Source organism: Budorcas taxicolor, chromosome 3 (assembly GCF_023091745.1).
Source record: "Budorcas taxicolor isolate Tak-1 chromosome 3, Takin1.1, whole genome shotgun sequence".
NCBI lineage: Eukaryota > Metazoa > Chordata > Mammalia > Artiodactyla > Bovidae > Budorcas > Budorcas taxicolor.
The window spans coordinates 43,797,383-43,811,931 of NC_068912.1; the positions used below are offsets into that span (position 1 = coordinate 43,797,383).

General features: G+C 38.1%; 1 protein-coding gene across 1 annotated transcript in view; it reads left to right on the forward strand.

The window, feature by feature from the left end:
- The first annotated feature begins 12,730 nt into the window (after positions 1-12,730).
- Positions 12,731-14,549, forward strand: part of FRRS1 (ferric chelate reductase 1) — a 39,225-nt gene continuing 37,406 nt past the window's right edge. The window contains exons 1-2 of the mRNA XM_052637867.1: positions 12,731-12,926; positions 13,936-14,072. Coding sequence (XP_052493827.1) covers positions 12,731-12,926; positions 13,936-14,072 — 333 coding nt within the window. The remainder of the gene's footprint in view (positions 12,927-13,935; positions 14,073-14,549) is intronic.

The following is a 14,549-nucleotide window of genomic DNA, read 5'->3' on the forward strand; positions in this document are numbered from 1 at the left end:
TACTTGGATAGTGCAGAGGTGGGAGGCTAAAACTTGGTCTGTTGATTTACTGAAAACAATGAGCTTGACTTTTTGAAGGACTTTTTTTTTTTATTAAGGGGAAGAGTTCTACTAAGTCTTTTAATAAGCCAATATGTTGATTCTCTTTGCTGAACGTGCCTTCTGTTTCACACCTGTCCACTTAGGTAATGTCAGATTCTCTGGAAATCACACTGTTGCATTGCGTTGAGTGCTATTTTCAAGGTTGTCTGCTTAGTCATTGTGAAAGGAAATCAAGGAGTAGGATGCCTTTGCTTCCTTAAGACAAGTCAATCAGCTGTGGCAGAAAAATGCATTAACATTTTTTATTAGCAAAAAACTACAGTTTAGAGCCTCCCAGAGGAGACAAGTTATTAAAGGTTGGTGGAATTAGGCAATATTCCAAAGAAGAAAGGATTTTATGGAAGATCTGGTTTGTGGTAGACACTGTGCTAAATGCTTCACAGAGGTTATTTTATTTAATCTTCACCAAGGCTCATGATATTGGTATCATAGTCTAACAAAATAAGAAATTTTGCCCAGTGAGGTTAAATAATTTGCCCAAGGTCAGTCACTAAGGTGGTGCCTGCTGGATTCAAACCTGCTGCTGCTAAGTTGCTTCAGTCGTGTCTGAATCTGTGCGACCCCAGAGACAGCAGCCCACCAGGCTCCCCCATCCCTGGGATTCTCCAGGCAAGAACACTGGAGTGGGTTGCCATTTCCTTCTCCAATGCAGGAAAATGAAAAGTGAAAGCGAAGTTGCTCAGTCGTGCCCGACTGCGTGACCCCATGGACTGCAGCCTACCAGGCTCCTCCATCCATGGGATTTTCCAGGCAAGAGTGGTAGAGTGGGTTACCATTGCCTTCTCTGGATTCAAACCTAGGTCTATGCAATTTCAGAGTCCTTGCTACACACTGTCTCATAGGACAGAGTGGTTGATAGCATTTTAAATAGACCTTGAAAGAGGCATGGAGGTTTTATGAAAACAAAACAAACAAAAAACAGTAAAAGTAATATAGAATATTTGAAAATCGAAAAAAAAATTCTAAACATCTTACAGTTTATTTAATGTTTCTTTATAGTCTTCTGGGGGTAACCGCTATTGAGAATGGTTGAAGGATGATGTTTTCTCTTTTCTTTTGTACGTAACTTAAGTATCCTTTTGTAATATGTTGTTTTCATTCATCACTATGGCGTGAGCATGTTTCCACCTAAGTGCATGTAGATTCATGTCTTAGGATTTTGTGAAAAGAGTTTATATTTGCAAAGCATTTAAAAGAATTCCTACCTCCTAGAAAGCAGTCAGTAGTTATTAGCTGTTATTCCTGTCATTATTTACTCTATTTCATTCTTTTAAATGAATACACTGTATTTTATTTTATATTTTATTAAAGTACAGTTGGTTTAAAATGATGTGTTAGTTTAAGTGTACAGGAAAGTGTTTCAGTTATATTTATACACACATATATGTTTATATGTATCTATTCTTTTCCCTTATAGGTTATTACAAAATATTGAGTATAGTTCTCTATGCTATATAGATATCCTTGTTGATTACTTAACTTATACATAATGGTGGGTACACATTATTTTAGAATTTGGGGATAGCATAGAATAAGGGGCATCCCAGGTGACTCAGTGGTAAAGAATTCACCTGCCAGTGCAGGAGACACAGAAGACACAGTTTCAATCCCTGGGTTGGGAAGATTCCCTGGAGAAGGAAATGGCAACCCAATCTAGTATTCTTGCCTGGGAAATCCTGTAGACAGAGGATGGGCCACAGTCCATGGGGTGGCAGATAGTTGGACATGACTGAGAGACCGAGCGTGAGCATGCAAGGCATAGAATATTTTTGTAAACACCTAAACTGTCTTAAATTTTTGTTATTACAAATAATCCTTGCATAACTGTGTGGACTTTTCTTTTTATTTTTTAAAAATTGAAGTAAAATTGGCCTACAATATTATATTAGTTTCAGGTATCAGTTCAGTCGCTCAGTCGTGTCCGACTCTTTGCGACCCCGTGAATCGCAGCACGCCAGGCCTCCCTGTCCATCACCAACTCCCGGAGTTCACTCAGACTCACGTCCATCAAGTCAGTGATGCCATCCAGCCATCTCATCCTCTGTCGTCCCCTTCTCCTCCTGCCCCCATACAACAGAGTAATTCGAATTTATATAAAATATACTCCATACAAAGTTTTAAAAAATATATCGACTATATTTCCTGTGTTGTTTGTTGTGTGGGTTTTTCTTTTTTTTTTTTGTAGGATAAATTCCTAGATGTGAAATTCCTCAGTCAAAGAAAGGTTAAACATATTTTAGTTCAGTAGGAGATTGTTACATTTCCTCCAAAAATATTGCAGTGATTTATACTCTTCACTGTATAAGAGCACTTACTTCTCCGCATCCTTGCTTATATTGGATATTACCAGTCTTTTGCGTTTTACATGAAATGATAGGCAACTTACCTTTTTTTAAAAAACAATGTTCAGATATTTTTGTATCTATTTTTTTTCCATTGAACATATTTCTGTTTTTACATGGGTAGGAATTTGATGTGTAGCATAATGGAGGTCCCAGTTAGAAGATAGAACACGGGTAGAAAAAAAGTGAAGTACTTGTTCTAGAAACAAGTACAAATGGTACATTGTTGCTGGAGCATGAATTGGGTTGAACACACATTAAATGCATGATGCTTTTGTCCTTAACTGAATAAGTCCTGAGGAGCTGTAGAAGGTTTTTGGAAAGAGGAGTGATGTAATGGGAATTGTGCCTTAGGGAAATGATCTTGTGGTGTTTTGTAGGACAGATTAGAATGGAGATGCAAAAACAAGGAGGCAATGGAAAGGATTTCACTGATTTGGGTGACAGGTAATGAAAGCTTTATGCTTGAAGGTCTTGTTGGAATGGAAAGCAGCAGCCAGATATAATAGAATGAAAGGCAGAAGAGAGAAGCTGAAGGGATAAGTAGGCGAATGGAAGAGTAGAGGTGGAATCTGCTGAGCTTGTTTGGAAATTGGGGTCCCAAAGAGTGTTTGGAGTCAAATCTTGAGAATTTGGGGTTTCAGATCTGTTGACTAGAAATGTTGATAGGTCACCATCAAAACAGGAAAGTCAGATACGAGAGCTAGTTTGGAGGAAAAAATAATGAATTTTATTTCAGAAAAAAAATGAGCTTATTGTCATCCAAACAGAAATCTACAGATACTTGGAAATCTGAGTCGAAGCATTATGGAGATGTGGGATGGGGGCAATTGAAAGATGTGGGAAATATTATTCAGGGGTGATAACTGAGGCTATGGAAGGGATAGTCTGTAGAGAAATGCAGGGGTCAAGGGAAAAAGTCTTGGGGATGGATATCTTCCCAAGTGGCTTAGTGGTAAAGGATCCGGATGTGGGTTCAACCCCTGGGTCAGGAAGATCCCCTCGAGAAGGAAACGGCAACCCACTCCAATATTTTTCCCTGAAAAATTCTAGGGACAGAGGAGCCTGGTGGGCTACAGTCCATGGGGTTGCAAAGAGTTGGACACGACTGAGCAATCACACACTGCGTCCAATGACAATGACATCTTCATGTAAGAGAAAAAGCTTTTTGATGATGCTGTGATTAGGGGAATCAGAATTAGATTGGAGAGCTTTTGGTTCTTTTATTTCACTGGTTTCCCTTTACCTTTTCTTTTACTTAAACTCTAAATTCTTTTCAACCATTTTAGGTTATCACACCTGACAGATCTCAAATTGACTGTCAACGTGCTATTTTTAAAAATGCTCTTTGTTTTTTAGAACCTTTACCAAAAATGTCATAACTCCAATTGTTAATTTTAAAAACTCATTTTTCTCTGTACTTCCTGCTGTGAAAATGGAGTCTGAAACATTTTTATCTGGGGAAGTGGAAATACTTGACCTGGTTTTCAATTTCTTTAAAATTTGAGATTCAGCTATCAAAGTCAGTTTAACTCTTGATATGGAAGCTTTCTTTGAAGGTGAAGTTAAATTACTGGCAAGAAGGGGAACACATTTTCTGAAATATTTCAAAAGGATTGAACAAATTAAATGCAGATGAAAGAAACACATGGAAATCTCAATTGTTTAACCACAATGGTGTTCATCAGAAGAAGTTAGCACATAATGGTGATATGGAAAGTGGCTAGTGATAAGAAATGATGGCAATTACCATTTATTGATGGTGTTTTTAAGCATTAAACTAGTTGTTTTTATATTGATTGTTTCAGGGGCTTCCGTTTTATGAAAGAAATCTCTACATTGCTTCTCAGACTCATATAGTAGACCCAACATTCTGAATAAAGTAGGCTAATTTCGATTTCTCATTTGTCATAATATGCCCCCACTCACATTGTTTGTTGTGAAATTTGGATTCTCGCTGCACCTTCCATATCCTCTCTCTCCAAGGAGGGAGCAAAGTTTTGAAGTGAAGAGAATGCAAATGTTGGAGTTAGATTTGAGCTCTGATCCTAAAAGTGTACAGGATTTTGCGTACATTTCCTGGTCTCAGTTTCTTCCTCTCTAAAATGATGCTTGTTGTAAGGATTATGTTAGATGTAGTCTCTACTGGTTTATCACCAAATGTATGTTTCTTTTTCTTCTTTTTCATACTATGTCCCCTTTCTTCCCCCCTCTGTAGTAAAACTAATCCTTTCCTTTCTTATTGCTATCAAAATTTCATTGCTTTCTGTGTATCTCTTGTGCTCAGTCTTATCTGATTTTGTCAGTCTCCTTATCCTTCTCTGGTTCTACCTACCTTTCTTAAACTCTTCATGCCTAGCTCTGCCACTGTAAGGTGAACACCTATGGGTTCTTTAACCCCAGTCCCTCTAGCTTTTGGTCATAGGCTTAACAGTTTTGCCCTAGCTCCTAGATGAAATCCTGAAATTACAGGTAAAGGTAAGGTAAAGTTGCTCAGTCGTGTCTGACTCTTTGCGACCCCATGGGCTGTAGCCTACCAGGCTCCTCTGTCCATGGGATTTTCCAGGCAATAGTACTGGAGTGGATTGCCATTTTCTTCTCCAGGGGATGTTCCTGACCCAGGGATCGAACCTGGGTCTCCCACATTGTAGACAGATGCTTAACCGTCTGAGCCACCAGGGTACTGTGCCCCAAAATTAATTTATCATTCACTTTGGAATTTCAATTTCATTTTTTAATGGAAGCATTATTAAAAAATGGTGGTTCTGTTTCTAGGCCAAAACATAAACAAAAGCATGTTTAACTTATAAGCAAAATGAAAAATTTTATACTTATGACAAAGTAAAAGAAAATGATGCCATTGTAATTTTAATTAGTAAAATAAAAGCAATTTTGAATAAAAAATAGTTATTAATTTTAAACAGTATGGAATGTGCTTGATGGAAATTCTGAAAGAAGCATTTAAGTGCTTTAGGGATTGCAATGTTTTTATATTATGGTTATGATGAAATAAATATTCATATTTTATGCCAGACAATTGAAAGTGAAAATGTTAGTCACTCAGTCATGTCTAACTCTTTGTGACCCTATGGACAGTAGCCTGCCAGCCTCCTCTGTCCATGGAATTCTCCAGGCAAGAATACTGGAGTGAGTTGCCAGACAAGGAACATTTAAACATAAACTTTTTCTCTGCCCCTTTTGGTCACCTATCTCACCTCTAGTGTGCACTGTGCATTTGTATTATGGGGTAACCAGACAAATACCTCCTCAACATAAAGATCGATTTTTCTTCTGGCACCAGTCATGCTACTCTTTTAAAGATAACATTCCTTTCTCAATCAGTCAGGAGTTGATTACCCAAGGTTGATTACCTTGTACATGCAGACATCTTTAGTGAACTCAGATGGTGAAGAATTCACCTGCAAGGAAGGAGACCCAGGTTTGACCCCTGGGTTGGGAAGATCCCCTGGAGAAGGGAATGGCTACCCACGCCAGTATTCTTGCCTGGAGAATTCCATGGACAGAGGAGCCTGCTGGGCTATGGTTCATGGGGTTGCAAAGACGCAACTGAGTGACTAACACTTTCACTTTTGCATATGAAGCCAGTATATTATTTCTCCTAAAGGTAGCAATTGATGTAAAACAAACTGGTCAGATGACCTGGGGAAATACTGGGTTGCACCTGATGAAAGTCTTTAGCTTAAGTACTTACTGATGTCCTTATTAATGGGGAAATACTGGGTTGCACCTGATGAAAGTCTTTGGCTTAAATACTTACTGATGTCCTTCTTAATGTTACTAGCTATATTATTTGTATTCTGCCTATTTTACATGATTATTATGTTTTGCACTACTAAATGTGTCACTGACCTCAGGTAAATTCAGTGATGATTAGGAAACCTGAAATGATTGACCAACTATGTAGTACTATAAGCTCAACGATTAAAACTCTAGTAGTGGGAAGAAGCAACGAAAAGGAACCATTTCTTGGACTTGTAAGACAGGTGGTCTGGAGACTTTTGGCTACTGTTAACTGGGCTTAGTTCAGTAATAGCACATTTGAGAGCCTATCAGTGAAATCTTTGCTGATCTGGGAATGAGCCTTCCTACTACCAGGGGGCAAATTTGTCACAAAATGCTTACTAAACCTTGGTTGAAGTTAAGACAGAAAGGGAAGGGATTGTAAAGAATGTTGCCCAACTTCAGAATCAAGTCATCAGCTGCTTCAGTCGCTGACCTATGGTATACCCTGAAAGAAGTTCACAGTGAAGATCAGCACGAAGCACTCTGTGCTCTGGCAAAACTGGCAGGACAGGCTTGCAGACAGACGTTTTTAGGGGAAAATTTTACGAACCCAGTTTCTTGCATTTTCCCATACTTAGAGGAGCACTGAAACCATTCACTAAGATATCGCCTCCTTGAGAAAAACAGTAAATTTTATCAAGATGTGTACTTGATTGCACATACCCTCCTCTCTAAAAATCATGTAATACTGATCTCTCCCTTTATCTCTTTGGAACAGTTCTCAGATATCTAAGGAAAGCTAATTTACTAGCCATATTTATGGTTTTTGTTCAGGTTTACAAATGATATAATACAGAATCAGACTTTTTTTCCATTGGATAAGTCCATCTCTATCTCCAAAATCCTCCTTGTGGCTTGGCTTATTTGTCTCTTCTATAGTTCTGAGAACTCTTTTTTTTTTTTTTTAACCTGAAATCCCTGATCCTCCTAAATTAGAACTTTCAAGACTGAACTTTAATGGTCTGGCCTATATGTGCTGGGAAATAATATTTTCAAATTGCAGGTTAGAGTCATTGGTAGATTATGAAATAACAGTTCAGTTGGATGTAACCAGGACTTCCCTGGTGGCTCAGTGGTAAAGAACGTGCCTGCCAATGAGGAAATGTGGATTCAGTCCCTGGGTCAGGAAGATCTTCTGGAGAAAGAAATGGCAATCCACTCCAGTATTCTTGCCTGGGAAATCTCATGGGCAGAGGAGCACGGAGGGCTATAGTCCATGGGGTTGCAAAAGAGTTGGACATGACTTAGTGACTAAACAAGAACAACAACAAGAAGGATGTAACAGGATAAAAAAAAGGAAGGAATAGAAAATATATGAGTTTATCATGTGTGGTAAAGTAAATGATCGCTCTTGAAATGTTTGTAAGGTCATAAAGATATTTCTTAACTTTGGGTGTGGTAAAAAAATTAAAAATACCCACAAGATATGGCAAAAAATATCTTTCCCCAAATTTTTATATTTTTTATAGTAAACTCTTCTGGTTAAGTTTTTACTTTTTTGTGACTTTTCATAATTGAGAAAACCTTTTTACTTCATATCTAGGCTTTAATTAAGACTCTCAGTGCCTGCACTCATTTCCTGTTTGATGTGGAGTAGGTGTTACTGGCGACTTCCCACAATTTTTTGTGTCTGTGTTAACTTTTGAACTCCTTTGATGCTTTCATTGAAAATAAGTGACTGGTAATAAAAGCTAGAGCTTTAATGAAATATAACTAGGCTTGATTAGTTATTTGCTAGCTTACTCATCTCACATGGTTTTCAAAGATGTGCTTTCCTCCCTATTTCTTTTTTCTCACATGTTCTTGGAGTAACACAATTAAAAGATGTTTAATGACTGCTTTATTTAAAAGTATCCTTAATTAACACATAATACTTTTTTTACATGTATTTTCAAATGAATTCTCATTTTATCTGAATTTTACTTTGTTGTAATAAATATGTTGTCTTGATTAATCTCTGTAGTTCACAGTCACAATAATAATAATTACATATTCATCCAGGTACAAGAGCTTAGTATTTAAATAATAAAGTTTATTTTCATGTGAGATGTACGTAGAGTGTGGTAAGTGTTAGCTGCTCAGTCATGTCCAACTCTTTGCAGCCCCATGAACTGTAGCCTGCTGGGCTCCTTTGTTCATGGAATTCTTCAGGCAGAGATGCTAGAGTGGGTAGCCAGTCCCTTCTCCAGGGGATCTTCCTGACCCAGGGATCAAACCCAGGTTTCCTGCACACTAGACAGATTCTTTACTGCTGAGCCAACTGAGAAGCCCAGAGCATGTAAAGGCAGTCATTATACCTTTTTACTAAGTACCTGTCTTCCGGGCAAGAAAGAAAACTGTATAAATCTCATCAGGTTTGGTAATTTTGCAGTTAGAGAATCAGGATAATCTCTCTTTTAACCTTTTAAACGAAGAGGTCTGTCGTCTTGGGATGACAAGATCCAAGCTCTGGTATCTTTCCTTTTGTTCTCTATATCATACTTATGGTAGAATGTGAATATTAAAAACCTGTAAGAATCGTACAAAATTGGTGGGAGTTTTTCCAGTGCTTGAAGGGCGGTCTTGTAATATTATCCACCTTCCACAGTTTTAGCTTAAATGTTTCCACGTATAACTCTTTATTCTTTTTCATAACTATGCAGTCTTGTTAGCATAGATTGGTTAATGAATTAACATTATTTTTAAAAGCTGTTCCTTAAATCATTAATTGGAAAATTATCATTGCCCATTGGAATGAAAATAGACTTTACCTTGAATGGTCAGTATCTGACCAAGGACAAAGAAATTGTTGTTTTCTATTCCTGTCTGACCTTGTTATATTTTCCAAATGAATGACAGTAGTGAATGGTGTCTTAGTCACTTCCCTTTCTCATCTTATATAGCGTGCTCTGATAATTCCTAGTATGCTTTTCCACTTTGCTTTCCTAAAATTGTAATGTTAGGATTGGACCTGGATTTATCCCAGTTCACTTGTTGTGTTTTGCAAATGAAGAAACTGGAACAGAGATTAAATGAACTGATTGATGTTATTCAGCTACTAAACGCATGTGTGCTGTTGCTCAGTCATGTCTGACCGTTTGCGACCCCAGGGACTGTAGCCTGCCAGACTCCTCTGTCCATGGAATTTTCCAGGAAAGGATATTGGAGTGGGTTGCCATTTCCTCTTCCAGGAGATCTTCTCCACCAAGGGATCAAACCTGAGTCTCTTAGGTCTCCTGCACTGACAGGTGGATTCACAGCAGAGACTAAAAGTCTTGTTTCCACTTTCACCTGACACAAAATCAATGACAAATAAATATTAGTTAGATCAAACGATTCACTATAGCGAATATATTCACAATATTCACAAACTTTTCACTATACTATTCTTTAGGTGAGGCACATTTCTGCATTTAATTTTCATAATAACTTGGCCAAGATCACATGGTTAAAATAATGACCTTGATCCTCTCCAGTAAATCTTGTATGGCCTTAAAAGGTGGTCTGCCCTAAAAAAGGATCTGGAAGCCATGTTTGAATATAAAATTTTTCTATTGCTCCAGCAGTTATTTTCTTAAATATTGCTTCCTATAGTAATTAACTATTTTCAGAGTTACTGCAGAGGATGACTGTAGCCATGAAATTAACAGACTCTTGCTCCTTGGAAGGAAAGCTATGACCAACCTAGAGAATATATTAAAAACCAGAGACATTACTTTGCCAACAAAGGTCTGTCTAGTCAAAGCTATGGTTTTTCCAGTAGTCATGTATGGATGTGAGAGCTGGATCATAAAGAAAGCTGAGCACCAAAGAATTGATGCTTTGGAACTGTGGTGTTGAAGACTCTTGAGTATCCCTTGAACTGCAAGGAGATCAAACCAGTCAATTCTAAAGGAAATCAATCCTGAATATTCATTGGAAGGCCTGACGCTAAAGCTGAAACTCCAATACTTTGGCTACCTGATATGAAAAACTGACTCATTAGAAATGACCCTGATGCTGGGAAAGATTGAAGACAGAGGAGAAGGGGATGACGGAAGATGAGATGGCTGGATGGCATTACTGACTTGATGGACATGAGTTTGAACAAGCTCCGGGAGTTGGTGATGGACAGAAAAGCCTGGTGTGCTGCAGTCCATGTGGTCGCAGAGTCGAACATGACTGAGCGACTGAACTGAACTGATTTTCAGAGTTATGCTTTTCCTCTGAGTCTACAGAGAAATCTTTGCTGTTGTTGTTTAGTTGTTAAGTCGTGTCTGACTCTTTGCAACCCCATGGACTGCAGCATGTCAGGCTTCTCTGTCCTTCATTATCTCCCGGAGTTTTCTCAAATTCATATCCATTGAGTCAGTGATGCTACCTAACCATCTCATACTTTGCTGTCCCCTTCCCCTTTTGGCTTCAATCTTTCCCAGCATCAGGGTCTTTTCCAGTGAGTCAGCTTGTCACATCAGGTGGCCAAAGTATTGGAGCTTCAGCATCAGTCCTTCCAGTGAATATTCAGGGATGATTTTCTTTAAGATTGACTGGTTTGCTCTCCTTGCGGTCCAAGGAGCTCTCAAGTGTCTTCTCCAGTGCCACAATTTGAAAGCATAAATTCTTCAGCACTCAGCCTTCTTTATGGTCCAGCTCTCACATCTGTGCATGCCTATGGGAAAAACCATGGCTTTGACTATTTGGACCTTTGTGGGCAAAGAGGTGTCTCTGCTTTTTAATATGCAGTCTAGGTATATACTTCTCTTATGATACAGAATTTTTCAGAAGCTTTTGATTGGTTCATTTGTCCTTTTAGCTTATCTTCAAATGAGAATAATTCTACCTAGCTTGAATGTGTGATAAAAGATAGGGGTATAGAATTGGTTGCCAAGCTACCTAGTTGGTTGCCACTGGTGTAACATGTAGGGCCAGTTAAAGAGTGTAGCTCCAACACGATTTCTTGTGTCTAGTAGGAATTTCTGTAGTTTAGCTCTGGTCCAGCGTGTGGTTGTAATTTACGTGATTATAAAAGGAGAATTTGTTCTAGTGATTGTAAGGGAGTTTTTATTTTATGACCAAAGTTACCGTATAGAAAGCTCCCATTTCTATGGAGGATGCACTGTGTCTTGAGCGCTTTTCATCTGTAGCCTGTCTACTCTGTGCACTTGGCTGCCCTATAACATTTCCTACCCATTTACCTCTGTTGTGTTGTGCTGTGCTTAGTCGCTCAGTCATGTCTGACTCACTGGGATCCCATGGACTGCAGTCTGCCAGGCTCCTTTGTCCATGGGGATTCTGCAGGTAAGAACACTAGAGTGGGTTGCCATGCCCTCCTCTAGGGGATTTTCCCAATCCAGGGATCGAACCCAGGTCTCCCACATTACAGGTGGTTTCTTTACTGACTGAGACATCCAGGGAAGCCTAAGAATACTGGAGTGGGTAGCCTATCCCTTCTCCAGGGGATCTTCCTGACCCAGGAATCGAACAGGGTCTCCTGCATTGCAGGTGGATTCTTTACCAGCTGGGCTACCAGAGAAGCCCCCCTGTCTACCTCTAGTCTTATTAAATACTTGGATTTGCAGGTTCTGAATGTATGCACAAAGTGAGTGATTGCTGTGGACTAGACAAGGATGGGACTGGTTTTCTGTTAAGCAGGTGGTAAGAGGCAGATAAATTGGATGAGAGAAGAAAATTTCGTTGGCTAACAATTCAGAAGTATCTGGACTATTGTTTAGTTGCTAAGCTGTTTACTGCTCTTTTGTGACCCCATGGACTGTAGCCTGCCAGGCATCTCTATCTATGGAATTTACCAAGCAAGAATACTGGAGTGGGTTGCCATTTCCTTCTCCAGGAGATCTTCCCAATCCAGGGACTGAACCTGAGTCTCCTGCATTGGCAGGTGGATTCTTTCCCACTGACTCACCAGGGAAGCCCATTTGAGGGATAGGTAATAGAAACACTGTCTCTTGCAATTGGTTGTTATCCTCAGTTTTCAGTGCTACAAATAAAATTCCCATTATGAGTAGCTTAATGGGAAGTTAGGAGAACTCATATCAAAGATTTATTCAGATTATGATATTTAAATTCAGAAGAAACAGTTCTTTATTGTTTAAATTTTCTAGTATGAAATGGAGCAAAACCTTTTGCTTTTATAGGATTATTTTATTATTTCCCGGTCATGCTAATGAAAGCTAATATTTATTATCTTCCTTTTCAGACTTTTGGTTGTATCTATTATAGATTTTATTAAAATAGTTTTGAAACGAGAGTTTTCATTTCCGTATTTTTCAGGTAAGAAAGGAGGCTTAAGTGATTGACCTTAAGTTTCACAGTTAGTAATTAGAAAAGCTGAGATTCAAATCCAGGTCAAGCTTCATACATCCCATTCTTTATATTACATACTTTTGAGAATGTGGTTAAATGATTATTGAAAGCAAATAGTTGTCTAGAACTTACTGTCCTGTGATATGAAAGCTCTTGTATTTAGTTACCTTTGAAAATAATGTACTTTTAATCTTCTTTTTAAGATGACAGCTCCTGGATTTACCGTCAGTGCCTTCATCCTTCTGTTGCATGTTAGTTTTGTGGCTAATTATCCCAGCGGAAAAGTAACAAAGTCATGCCGTGGAATGATTCCTGAGCATGGTCATACCCCACAGTATCATCCTGTTCACCACATTTCAGTGAGTCAGGTGACATTCAGGCCAGGAGATCAAATCAAAGGTATTGTGCTGGTATTAACAGTTTGCATTTTTCATTTTGCCTTTTTTTTTTACTGTACATTGAATCTTTATTACTGTTGGATTGATATAGTTTCATTTAATCTGTTCATCTGCTTTCATTAGATACCATGATCTTACACTTCTCATTTTTGTGTTTAACTACTACTGATGACTATATTACATAAGCAGTATATTTACTATCCATTCAGACTAGGCTTTTTTTTTTTTTTTTTTGACCACACTACAAAGCTTGCAGGGTCTTAGTTCACCAACCAGGAACTGAACCCAGAGCTGCAGTGAAAGTGCTAAATGCTAACCGCTGGACCTCCAGGGAATTCCGCAGAATAGATTTTAAAATATTTTTGTCATTATTTAATATATCTTCATTAACAGTACTATTTACTCAGTAGAAGAGGAAAATAAAGCTTATTTTATCCGGCTTAAGGTATTAAACCCTTATCCTACTTAATATTGTTTAATTTCATATGTTTCCCTAATTCTTCTGGCACAAAGTAGGCTGAAACTTAAGGATGTTTCTATAATAGCATTTTACAAACTCTATTTTCTGTAATGTTAGAAATGCAAAATATTAATAGATATTTTCTAACAAAAAGAGTTTATGGAAAAAATAAATTTAGAACACTCTATGCATTACATGGATTCTATTTCTTAGAGCTTTATAGGATACAGTAGGTTGTTAAAACCCTGAGGGATCTGCAATCAAGACACAAGTGTACTTTTAATCAGCATTTTTCAAGCTACTTTGGCCCCGTGAACCACACTCTGACCATAACCAACCTTGTCTTGCCTGTGGAATAACTATTACACCTCATGGAATAATGTCCTGTGCAACATGGTTTAGAATTTCTTTGACTATGAGATGACTTCTACTGTTTTCTCTCCTAGAGTAGTTTTGTATGTGTACACCTGATTTTGTGACATGTTTCCTCTAACAGTCTTTTTGGGGGATGTTGCTAAACTCTTAACTTACCTTTTAATTTGTTTCTCAGTTACTTTGTCAGGGCCACCATTTAAAGGCTTTCTCTTAGAAGCACGTGACGCTGAGAATTTGAGTGGCCCTCCTGTTGGCTCCTTCACATTGATTGACAGTCACGTGTCACAGCTTCTGACTTGTGAAGATGTACAGGTTTGTGTTTCATTTGAAACTGATTTCTATCAGTTTCCATGGGTCTTTTCACTGGAGTGGTGTTTGCAAGATAAACGATGATATTACCTATGTATTGCAAACATCTGAATAGAGTCACAATGAGCAAAGTTTCCACCTAATTTTTCTACTGGCAATATGTTTTTATACATCAACATCCTAGAAAAGGTAAGGCTCATAGTTTTAAGAGTTAATAGCTTTTGATATTTTATCAAAATATTGTTTCTTACTGTACTGAATTTTGAAGGGTGTTGATATTGAAGATAGAGCTCTAGAGTGAAACAGAGGTCTGACTTTTGTAATTAATTAATTAATTAAATGAACATTTACTATACCAGGAACTTTCCTGCAAGGGATATAGTGATGAACAAGATTTGTTATTTGATGAGTTCAGAGCCTTACCCATAAGCAAAGCATATGGACACATGCTATATGACACATAAGCAGAACAAATGGATA